The following is a 12,985-nucleotide window of genomic DNA, read 5'->3' as shown; positions in this document are numbered from 1 at the left end:
TCTTTCTGCCTATTCGCACGACGAACTGTGATATTGCATAATGCAAAATAGTCGTCCCAATAGATTCGAGTTACACAGAAGTTTACTTACTTATTCATGCTTTTTATTGTTTATTGGTGCACTATAAAAAATCATTTAAAATAATATTTAGTTTTAAATATTATATTAATTATTATTATTGAATTAATCCACAGTAAGTATTTGATTTGTCTGCAATCAAGTTAACAATCCTAAACATATAAATAAAGCATGAAATTGAATTCATTTTTAGGCCTCGGTTGGTCGAAATTCGGGCCTAGCTAGGGCCTAGCTAGGCTAGGCTACTACCTAGCGCAGCCTAATTAGAACTTAGACCTAGACTCGTAGTAGCTAGGCTAAGCCTAATAAAGAAAAGTGTGTAGTAGTACCTCCAATACGGTCACTCGCTCACCATAAATTAGTGAATGTTTATTTAGTTTAATTTAGAGTTGTAAAAGTACAGAGTTACTGAGTAGCAGTAGCAGCCGATTTAAAACTAATCAAATCGGTTCTGAATGATGTTCCATACCTAATTTTTACTTTGATGGAAATTTAAAAATCTTATTACAATACAGTATATTAAATGGGTCCTCCTAAATACCAAGACCTACCAAGAACTACCAAGACCTGTCAATTTAAAGTGTTAATTTAACGAAATATGATATATTATATAGACTTCTAATAGCATTTCAAACAATAAAACCTCAATTTTAGCGCGATATAGACACCAAAAATGTTAAATAATTGACAAGCTTCGCGTTCGCGAAACGAACTGAGTTGATGCATACATTGCGTCACAAATGTAAGTATTGCGTCAACTAGTATGACCTACCAAGAACTACCAAGACCTGTCAATTTAAAGTGTTACTTTAACGAAATATGACTTCTAATAGCATTTCCAACAATAAAACCTAAATTTTAGCGCGATATAGACACCAAAAATGTTACGAAAATGTTAAATAATCGCGACAAGCTTCGCGAAACGAACTGAGTTAATGCATACATTGCGTCACAAATGTCCGTATTGTGTCAATTAGTATGGGTCACTGACACTCAACGCAGCTCTCCTGTCGTAGGCCTACTGTGTCGTAGGCCTACTGTGTCGTAGGCCTACATTTAACATTTTTGGTGTCTATATCGGGCAAAAATTGAATTATTGGAAATGGTATTAGAAGTCTTTATATATCATATTTCGTTAAAATAACACTTTAAATTGACAGGTCTTGGTAGGTAATACTAGTTGAAGCAATACGGACATTTGTGATGCAATGTATGCATTAAATTACTATTATTTGCATGCATCGTGAGAAAACATGATGGTGAGTTAAAAAAGATGCTTTATTTTAATGATAATTAAATAATAGTAATTTAATGCATACATTGCATCACAAATGTCCGTATTGCTTCAACTAGTATTACCTACCAAGACCTGTCAATTTAAAGAAATGCATCAGTAATTAGTTGTAAATGACGCACTCTCCCGGGGGTTGTATAGTGTATAATTATATAAATTTCTTGAAAATGTCTTTTATTTTCACTTAATTATAGTCAAGCAACATGCATGAGGAGACATACGCAAGTAAGATGCGTCTTAGCAGAGACGAGGTTATAGGAATGTTATTTCGTCTGACACTTCTTGGTGCTTGTACGTACTTTGGCGTCAAATGGATTGTGAATGCTATGGATCCTACCAAGAAACAAAAAGATGAAGCACAAAAAGAGGTAAATTTGTTAGATTTAGGTAGAAATTAAGATAATTTACAATGCAAAGTCCTTAAGTTGTTATTTTTTAAAATTTATTATTTACTTTGTTATTTTCTTGACCTGGACTACAAAATGCTTCGAATGACAACATTTCGCAAGTTCTTTAGATTCTGAATTGGTTTAAATGCTTTTTTGCATTAGTTGGATATTGTATGTAATCAACAAACCAAATTTCATTTGCACCTTGTTAAAATGACAATAAATAATATTGTATTGTATTGTATAATATCTCTGTATATCATATCATTCAGTTTTTGTATAGAAATATAATAAAAAATGTGTATATGCCTGTATTTCTAGGCTAAAAAACTCATGATGAGAATCGGTGTGCAGAATGTGACTTTATCAGAATATGAGATGTCAATCGCAGCTCAGTTACTTGATCCAAGCACTCTACGGACCTCATGGGATGACATTGGAGGTCTTGATGATGTCATTGAAGAGATCAAACATATGATTATTCTACCATTGCAAAAGAGACATTTATTTTCAAACTCTACCTTACTTAGTCCCCCAAAGGGTAAATAGAAACATTATAATAAGTAATGAATGTTTAAGAGTTGAATATATCTATGAATTGAAATAATATTAATAACAATGCGACATTTATATAAAGCTATTTCATAAAGATTAGAGCCCTTTCAGTGTTTGTTGATTATTAAAATTATCTAGACTCTGAGCAGGAAAAAGGCTAACCAAAGACAACCAATTAGTGACAACAAAAAAACAATGAAGAGGATTCAAACACCACTGCACTGTTCCCCTTAAATTTAAGGCACAAGGCCAGCCTGGAGTGCCATAATGGTGTTTGGCATCTATGCCTACCTACAACCTAGTCTATTGGTGAAAGATTCACTTATCTAACTAACGAGGTGGGGCAGAGTTAAATAGGACAGTCAGGCTTTTAAAGCAAATGATTATATCAGGATTTTCATTTATAAGATAATAACTTGGATAATAATAATGATTGTTTCTTTCATACAAACCTAAATTCTCAAAAGGAACGTTTTTGCAATAAGCAAATCATTTACACATTTTCACAGGTGTTCTTCTTCATGGACCACCTGGCTGTGGCAAGACAATGATTGCTAGGGCCATTGCTCGTGAATCAGGTTGCCGATTCATCAATTTACAGGCATCCAGTCTTACGGATAAATGGTATGGAGAATCCCAGAAGCTGTCTGGTGCGGTATTTTCATTAGTGAGTATCAACTATCATTTATCTTTCACATTTTGTAACATTGATAAGAAAATTGTAGTGTATTTATAAAGCTCTGTCTACACTATCAAACTTTATGTGTCAAAAAAAATGTGATGTGCCCATATATGGACATGATGTCATATTACATATTTAAGCATATGACTACTATATTTGGGCACATCACACTTTTTTTGTCGAACTTTTTGATAGTGTAGACAGGGCTTAAGAAAAAACTACTACTGTTTTAAAACTACTTTTTAAGGCCAATTTTTTAACTAGGAATAATTTGGGAATGCTAATTTTAATGTAAACGTTGAATCATCTAGAACTAAGCTGTTCTTGAAAGGCAAACATCAATGTTTTTTCTTTTCAAGTCATCTTAATATTCATTAAATATGTATAATTACACATGTTTGCAAATGAAACATAGCGAAACTGGACATAATTTTTAATACAATTAAAAATTATTGTTACCAGTTTTTACACTTTGCAGTAATATTATACCTTTAATAATTAATTTACCTAATATTGTCATTACAGGCTATGAAAATTCAGCCATCTATTATTTTCATTGACGAGATTGACTCGTTTCTTCGAAGTCGTGCCTCACAAGATCATGAAGCAACCGCCATGATGAAAGCACAGTTTATGACATTATGGGATGGCATTGCAACAGATCCAAATTGCCAGGTAACAGAAGATGTTTGTTTATTATAAATAACAGTTTTAAAAGGCTTTAGTTCACAACGTGCGGTGCATTGTAGTATAATTCAAGATTTTAATTATATTCCGTAGGTTATGGTGATGGGCGCCACCAATCGACCTCAAGATGTTGACGCAGCTATTCTTAGAAGAATGCCTAGCGTTTTCTGTGTACAGTTACCGGTAAGCTGAGTTCAAATCTTCTTATAAAATGTCTAATCGTCCATTAAGGCACTTTTCACTTGTATAGTTCACTTCTTGTATAGTTAACTCTATTTTTAGCTTACACTATTTTTTTTGCCAATTTTGAAATCTAAAGTTCTAATCTATTTAATTTTTCATTTTTACTATGTTTTTGTGTCTATTTTAAAGGCAATTGGTAATTTTTCCCTGTTGGATGTTGTTAAAATAAAAAAAAATTAAAATAAAATAACAATGAATACCAACACAAGGTGGTTCAAGGGTCAGCCAGGGTCAAGGTGGTTCAAGGGTCAGCCAGCCACCCACATCAGTTTTAGTTATTCAATAAATGTTTAAGGAAATAGCGTGTACTTTTATTTATTACTTACTAACATTTTTGTCCGAGAGTAATCAACGATCAATGTCGCACACACTACAAATACGAAGCGCTTTTTTCCCTTCAGAACAAACGAGCAAGAAAGAACATTTTAGATATTGTATTAGAAGGTGAAGATGTGAGTATTCTATTTTTTAACTACAGCAGTTTAATAGGCTATGTATTTATAGATTCTATGTTTCATTGGTTACTGCAAATCATAGTAAACTGAAAACAAAAGAAATTTTGGTGTTTGATTATCTATTTATTCTTGATATTTCTCAATTAAATTACGGTAAAGGCCAATTTAAACAGATGAGTGGTAACAGTAAAGCTTGGTTCCCACTAGAATGTAACGCAAGGACGTAAACGCAACGCAAGCGTTTTAACCAATGACAAGCGAAGTTATAGACAGTTAGAAATCACAAGCGAATAAGCTATCGCTTGTGATTGGTCAATTCACTTGCGTTGCGTTACGTCCTTGTGTTGCGTCACTAGTGGGAACCATGCTTAAGTGGAAAACACCGTAGCTTGTCCCACATAGAATCTGTATATTCAATTCAAATCAATTCAATTCCATCTTTATTATCCCCATGGGGAAACTCTGTTGGCCTTTTCAAAATACATACATACAAATATAAAAAGGATACAGTACATGAATATATAAATTACAATATAAAAGCCACACAAAATATAAAATCCTAAAATGTCGATTATAATACTACTAATAAATAAAACTAGCGCATGTCATTCATTGTAAAACCGTATTGCAGCAGGGACGAATGAATTGCCATATCTATTTGTTTTAATTTTTCTTTCAAGGAGTCTGTCACTACGTTGACTTTTGTTAAATTTATAGTGCAGAGTTAACCTGCATTGGGTGTGAATAGGATTCTACATTATATATTTGTATTATTATTACTGTTACCGCTCGTCGGTATAAATTGTATTTAACTGTCTAGATGGAAAATGCCAGGTCAAATGCCAGGTCAAATGCCAGGTCAAATGCCAGGTCAAATGTGAGGTCAAATGTGTTCAATTGTAGTAGTGTTCATTTTAGTATGGTTACTTTACAGAAAAATGAAGATATAGACACAGATAAACTAGCTCAAGAGACGGAGAAGTTCTCTGGCAGTGATTTGAAGGAGCTATGTAGAGCAGCATCTGTCTTTAGAGTACAAGATTATGCAACAGGAAATAAGTATGTTGATTTTATTTTTTTTTTTTTATTACACCTTATTTATAAAGGGTGACCCTAAACAGCGTATGCTGCTGATGAGTGAAAGTGGCTGTGTGTATACTAGTACACCAGGGTAACCCCCCTATTTCGTCAATGTTGGGTTTATTATCAAACTTTCATAAAAACAAGGACAGATAACGATAATTGTTGGACTTCTTACAAGTGCACTATATTACAGACAACACACCTCTACGCTCTTTATATTCAATATCAATCAATCAAATAAATGTTATTCTATAAACATTTTAAAATATGTGCATCACATTTCATTTCATTTATTTCGTCAATTAAAACATAATACAAATAAACATAACAAAACAAAACCCATGACGGTGACAGGATTAAACAAAAGAAAACAAAACCCATGACGGTGACAGGATTAAACAAAAGAAAACAAAACCCATGACGGTGACAGGATTAAACAAAAGAAAACAAAACCCATGACGGTGACAGGATTAAACAAAAGAAAACAAAACCCATGACGGTGACAGGATTAAACAAAAGAAAACAAAACCCATGACGGTGACAGGATTAAACAAAAGAAAACAAAACCCATGACAGTGACAGGATTAAACAAAAGAAAACAAAACCCATGACGGTGACAGGATTAAACAAAAGAAAACAAAACCCATGACGGTGACAGGATTAATCAAAAGAAAACAAAACCCATGACAGTGACAGGATTAAACAAAAGAAAACAAAACCCATGACGGTGACAGGATTAAACAAAAGAAAACAAAACCCATGACAGTGACAGGATTAAACAAAAGAAAACAAAACCCATGACGGTGACAGGATTAAACAAAAGAAAACAAAACCCATGACGGTGACAGGATTAAACAAAGGAAAACAAAACCCATGACGGTGACAGGATTAAACAAAAGAAAACAAAACCCATGACGGTGACAGGATTAAACAAAAGAAAACAAAACCCATGACGGTGACAGGATTAAACAAAAGAAAACAAAACCCATGACGGTGACAGGATTAAACAAAAGAAAACAAAACCCATGACGGTGACAGGATTAAACAAAAGAAAACAAAACCCATGACGGTGACAGGATTAAACAAAAGAAAACAAAACCCATGACGGTGACAGGATTAAAGAAAAGAAAACAAAACCCATGACGGTGACAGGATTAAAGAAAAGAAAACAAAACCCATGACGGTGACAGGATTAAAGAAAAGAAAACAAAACCCATGACGGTGACAGGATTAAACAAAAGAAAACAAAACCCATGACGGTGACAGGATTAAACAAAAGAAAACAAAACCCATGACGGTGACAGGATTAAACAAAAGAAAACAAAACCCATGACGGTGACAGGATTAAACAAAGGAAAACAAAACCCATGACGGTGACAGGATTAAACAAAAGAAAACAAAACCCATGACAGTGACAGGATTAAACAAAAGAAAACAAAACCCATGACGGTGACAGGATTAAACAAAAGAAAACAAAACCCATGACGGTGACAGGATTAAACAAAGGAAAACAAAACCCATGACGGTGACAGGATTAAACAAAAGAAAACAAAACCCATGACGGTGACAGGATTAAACAAAGGAAAACAAAACCCATGACGGTGACAGGATTAAACAAAAGAAAACAAAACCCATGACGGTGACAGGATTAAACAAAAGAAAACAAAACCCATGACGGTGACAGGATTAAACAAAAGAAAACAAAACCCATGACGGTGACAGGATTAAACAAAAGAAAACAAAACCCATGACAGTGACAGGATTAAACAAAAGAAAACAAAACCCATGACGGTGACAGGATTAAACAAAAGAAAACAAAACCCATGACGGTGACAGGATTAAACAAAAGAAAACAAAACCCATGACGGTGACAGGATTAAACAAAAGAAAACAAAACCCATGACGGTGACAGGATTAAACAAAAGAAAACAAAACCCATGACGGTGACAGGATTAAACAAAAGAAAACAAAACCCATGACGGTGACAGGATTAAACAAAAGAAAACAAAACCCATGACGGTGACAGGATTAAACAAAAGAAAACAAAACCCATGACGGTGACAGGATTAAACAAAAGAAAACAAAACCCATGACGGTGACAGGATTAAACAAAAGAAAACAAAACCCATGACAGTGACAGGATTAAACAAAAGAAAACAAAACCCATGACGGTGACAGGATTAAACAAAAGAAAACAAAACCCATGACGGTGACAGGATTAAACAAAAGAAAACAAAACCCATGACGGTGACAGGATTAAACAAAAGAAAACAAAACCCATGACAGTGACAGGATTAAACAAAAGAAAACAAAACCCATGACGGTGACAGGATTAAACAAAAGAAAACAAAACCCATGACGGTGACAGGATTAAACAAAAGAAAACAAAACCCATGACGGTGACAGGATTAAACACAAGAAAACAAAACCCATGACGGTGACAGGATTAAACAAAAGAAAACAAAACCCATGACGGTGACAGGATTAAACAAAAGAAAACAAAACCCATGACGGTGACAGGATTAAACAAAAGAAAACAAAACCCATGACGGTGACAGGATTAAACAAAAGAAAACAAAACCCATGACGGTGACAGGATTAATCAAAAGAAAACAAAACCCATGACGGTGACAGGATTAAACAAAAGAAAACAAAACCCATGACGGTGACAGGATTAAACAAAAGAAAACAAAACCCATGACGGTGACAGGATTAAACAAAAGAAAACAAAACCCATGACGGTGACAGGATTAAACAAAAGAAAACAAAACCCATGACGGTGACAGGATTAAACAAAAGAAAACAAAACCCATGACGGTGACAGGATTAAACAAAAGAAAACAAAACCCATGACGGTGACAGGATTAAACAAAAGAAAACAAAACCCATGACGGTGACAGGATTAAACAAAAGAAAACAAAACCCATGACAGTGACAGGATTAAACAAAAGAAAACAAAACCCATGACGGTGACAGGATTAAACAAAAGAAAACAAAACCCATGACGGTGACAGGATTAAACAAAAGAAAACAAAACCCATGACGGTGGCAGGATTAAACAAAGGAAAACAAAACCCATGACGGTGACAGGATTAAACAAAAGAAAACAAAACCCATGACGGTGACAGGATTAAACAAAAGAAAACAAAACCCATGACAGTGACAGGATTAAACAAAAGAAAACAAAACACATGACAGTGACAGGATTAAACAAAGGAAAACAAAACCCATGACAGTGACAGGATTAAACAAAAGAAAACAAAACACATGACAGTGACAGGATTAAACAAAAGAAAACAAAACCCATGACAGTGACAGGATTAAACAAAAGAAAACAAAACCCATGACGGTGACAGGATTAAACATAACAAAACAAAACCCATGACGGTGACAGGATTAAACAAAAGAAAACAAAACCCATGACGGTGACAGGATTAAACAAAAGAAAACAAAACCCATGACGGTGACAGGATTAAACAAAAGAAAACAAAACCCATGACGGTGACAGGATTAAACAAAGGAAAACAAAACCCATGACAGTGACAGGATTAATCAAAAGAAAACAAAACCCATGACGGTGACAGGATTAAACAAAAGAAAACAAAACCCATGACGGTGACAGGATTAAACAAAAGAAAACAAAACCCATGACGGTGACAGGATTAAACAAAAGAAAACAAAACCCATGACGGTGACAGGATTAAACAAAAGAAAACAAAACCCATGACAGTGACAGGATTAAACAAAAGAAAACAAAACCCATGACGGTGACAGGATTAAACAAAGGAAAACAAAACCCATGACGGTGACAGGATTAAACAAAAGAAAACAAAACCCATGACAGTGACAGGATTAAACAAAAGAAAACAAAACCCATGACGGTGACAGGATTAAACAAAAGAAAACAAAACCCATGACGGTGACAGGATTAAACAAAAGAAAACAAAACCCATGACGGTGACAGGATTAAACAAAGGAAAACAAAACCCATGACAGTGACAGGATTAAACAAAAGAAAACAAAACCCATGACGGTGACAGGATTAAACAAAAGAAAACAAAACCCATGACGGTGACAGGATTAAACAAAAGAAAACAAAACCCATGACAGTGACAGGATTAAACAAAAGAAAACAAAACCCATGACGGTGACAGGATTAAACAAAAGAAAACAAAACCCATGACGGTGACAGGATTAAACAAAAGAAAACAAAACCCATGACGGTGACAGGATTAAACAAAAGAAAACAAAACCCATGACGGTGACAGGATTAAACAAAAGAAAACAAAACCCATGACGGTGACAGGATTAAACAAAAGAAAACAAAACCCATGACGGTGACAGGATTAAACAAAGGAAAACAAAACCCATGACGGTGACAGGATTAAACAAAAGAAAACAAAACCCATGACAGTGACAGGATTAAACAAAAGAAAACAAAACCCATGACGGTGACAGGATTAAACAAAAGACAACAAAACACATGACGGTGACAGGATTAAACAAAAGAAAACTTAGTTGCTGTACAAATGTTCTTTGCTGTCTCGGGTGACACATAATAGACAATTAAAATCATTAGTCATTTCAATATATAAATATAAAAAATAAAAATATTAAAAGTTATAGAAAATGGAACTCAAAATAAACAAACCTTTTAAACAGAGGCCCTTAATATGTTAAGGTAATTCATTCATTCATTTTACTTTTATTTTGGAAAACGGACGTCTATAGTTACAAAATCAAATAAAAACGACAGACACAATAAAAACCACCGGTATCAGATCATCATCATAATGTGTACTATTTTATTGTGTTTTTTAACCTTGATTTTTACTGATTAATTCTTACCATTCTTAATGCATTGAATCCTTACTTTCCTACATTTTTTCATAGGAGTGATGCCCCCGACAGTGCAGATTTGTTAAGACCTCTATGCATGACTGATTTATCCAAAGCTCTGACCAAGATGAAAGGCGCCAAGTATATCTCTCCCATTCCAGATTTAGATTAAGTTTGCTTGTTACTTACTTTTGCTTGTGATGTATGGTATCTCGGAAAGTTTACATTGTATCCTTTCATTATCATATCTATCATAAGGTATATTAAAGCGTAGGTCCCACTAGCATGTAACGCAACGCAGTGACTTATTGATGCAACTTGCTGTATTGCGTAATCACAAGTGGAAACCTACGACGCAACAGTGCTGCAAACATCGCAGGTTTGATTTCACGCAGGCGGGAGAAAACGCAATTATCGGAAGGGTATTTTCTTACGTTGCGTAAGTTGCCTTACGTTGCGTCGCTAGTGGGAACTAAGCTTTTTGACCTTACCTTATATTTGACTATGGTTTGCACTTTTTTATGGTGAAATCCTCCTGTCAGTTAGGTGAAGAAAGACGTTGATGAAGATATGGTCAGCTAATAAACTCAATTTTCAAGCCAATTTCTACTATTTTTGACATATTTTTATCTCGGATTCGGAAGCATGTCAAGATTCTCCTGTGGTAAAATGTTGAAGGGGATATACCCCTGCACTGTTCTTCATACATTCTTGGCCTTGCACCTGAAAATGATCCACCGCTAAGAATTGCAATAGAATAGACATTTAGTGAGCTAAGGAGTGTTTGTTCAAAGTGGTCACTTAAGTAGAAAAGAAATAATGTTCTCTTCAAATACGCCCAAACCCAACCCTTTTTTCAAACTGGAGTTTATTAATAATAATTCGTTGAAGTTTTACAAATATTTATTACTGTATACTGCAACATACAGTATTTGTGAAGAAATAATAATTATACGATTAAAAAAGAAGGATGAGAAATAGGTAAATAGAAACGGTGCAAATCATTGTAATACCGGTTTCTGGTATAAAAATGTATGTAGTATGTATAATTTAGCACTAGCTCATATTTTCTGCCTCAAAAATTTTAGGATCTTTTTCATGAATGTGGTATTTTTGTTTGTAAATTTCCATATTTAATTGTAAATTTGGTGTACTAGACAATCAGAATTGTGCCAGCACCTGAGTTACTTTGATGATTGTGCAATAATTTACTCGCATTTTTCGACATTGCATTTAGCACATCATGCTTAGTTTAGTATTAAAGATGTATTGTCCCCCTGAATAACAAGGCCATATAGATGGCTGCAGTCACGTGCTCAAATTTGTTTACCGACCAACCGACCGACATAGTGAGCTGTAGAGTCGCGTTGAACCCGACTAAAAATATTTGTTTCACATTTTTTGTTGAATGTCATAATAGTTATTCAATTTGCCCGAATTGAATCAAAAAAATATTTATCAGAAAAATCTTTAAAAATAAAATAGTCATCCAGAAGCCCATTTGTCAAGACAACGGAGTTTCGTTTTAATTTAATTTAGCCTTTTATGAGTGAATTATATTTGTTGCATTTTCTGTGGAGTGTGAAAAACTATAAAAATGGCCTCTTCAACATCTTTATTTTTCATATTTTAGGGGACAATACATATTAATGTAATGTGGTAGTAATGTGTTTTATACTGAGTTTCAGAAATAAATATGTTATTAATCTTTTTATGTACTCGCGTTTAATTTTAACAGAATATTTCCGTCATAATGTTCAGGTTGAAACTATTTTTTTGGTCAAGTTTATTGGCGTTTTCGGATTGAGCATGTGCGAGTTTTTTTTTATTATGGATATTTATATTATAGTAGTGAGAAGATAACGTAGGCCTATTCTGTAAATGTAACATCGGTCCAAATTTAAAAGGTACAGTATTGTAAACATCGCAGTTTTTATTGTTACTCAAAAAATTTCACAATTGCGCCATCTATAGGTTGAGACGTGTAGAAACTTACAACCAACCGTCGCCGCTGACCGCACTATGTAATAGATTCGTTCTTATTTGACCGACTGCCTAATAAGTGGGTTGCTTTTTTGGTAATAGGTGTGTTGATTCTTTTATGATTGTCCACGAGAATCGTAAACGAGATTTTTAAAATCGTAATTGTTTGTTTTCCGGCTCAGTTCTAGAACTGACGACTTCGGCTTGGTAACAAAATTAGTTTTACTCTTTTCTAATAATTATGGGACAGCAACAAAAACTCAATGCGTTGAGTAAAACGTAAACGATTAAATTAACAAAATAAATAGAAGCCCAGAAATAAAAGTTAAATGCAATATAGCTCAGTGACAACACACATAAAAAATGGTACAATCATGGATCAGTTAATTTGGTGTTCGACTTAAAACGACTCACTAAAAACGTTTTTAAATCTTCGCCAATGTAACAACCCATGAAGAATAATTCACTATATCCAGACATGGTAGTACTAGTAATTACAATGTAAAGACGCTCTTTAACCGCCATGATGCTATTTCAAATACCCACATCATCACATAGGTCATCCGTGTCAGCAATCGATTCCTCCTTATTGTAAACACAGTTATAAGATAATAGGGTGTACTATTCAAAAGTTTCGCCGGATTAGATGTAGTGACAGACAACGGAAGCAGCTACCCTCGGGACTTGAAGTTTTATT

The 12,985-nt window shown here is 34.2% G+C and overlaps 1 protein-coding gene across 1 annotated transcript; it reads left to right on the top strand.

Annotated features, from left to right (window-relative positions):
- The first annotated feature begins 124 nt into the window (after positions 1-124).
- LOC140051496 (outer mitochondrial transmembrane helix translocase-like) lies at positions 125-11,982 on the top strand. Its single transcript, XM_072096735.1, has 9 exons — positions 125-193; positions 1,567-1,740; positions 2,083-2,302; positions 2,826-2,983; positions 3,524-3,673; positions 3,779-3,868; positions 4,330-4,380; positions 5,318-5,442; positions 10,360-11,982. The coding sequence occupies exons 2-9, from the start codon at positions 1,576-1,578 to the stop codon at positions 10,475-10,477; spliced, it is 1,077 nt and encodes a 358-aa protein (XP_071952836.1). The 5' UTR covers positions 125-193; positions 1,567-1,575; the 3' UTR covers positions 10,478-11,982.
- Positions 11,983-12,985: the final 1,003 nt, after the last annotated feature.

The sequence above is a fragment of the Antedon mediterranea genome, chromosome 6 (genome assembly GCF_964355755.1).
Source record: "Antedon mediterranea chromosome 6, ecAntMedi1.1, whole genome shotgun sequence".
Taxonomy (NCBI): Eukaryota; Metazoa; Echinodermata; class Crinoidea; order Comatulida; family Antedonidae; genus Antedon; species Antedon mediterranea.
This window is presented reverse-complemented; position numbering and strand designations above follow the sequence as displayed.

Excerpts from the sequence above, each read along its gene's own strand:
- LOC140051496 (XM_072096735.1), top strand. The coding sequence starts at position 1,576 with ATGCATGAGGAGACATACGCAAGTAAGATGCGTCTTAGCAGAGACGAG. Across the intron at positions 2,303-2,825 it reads CTTACTTAGTCCCCCAAAGG|GTGTTCTTCTTCATGGACCA; the intron begins GTAAATAGAAAC and ends ACATTTTCACAG. Across the intron at positions 3,869-4,329 it reads TTTTCTGTGTACAGTTACCG|AACAAACGAGCAAGAAAGAA; the intron begins GTAAGCTGAGTT and ends TTTTCCCTTCAG.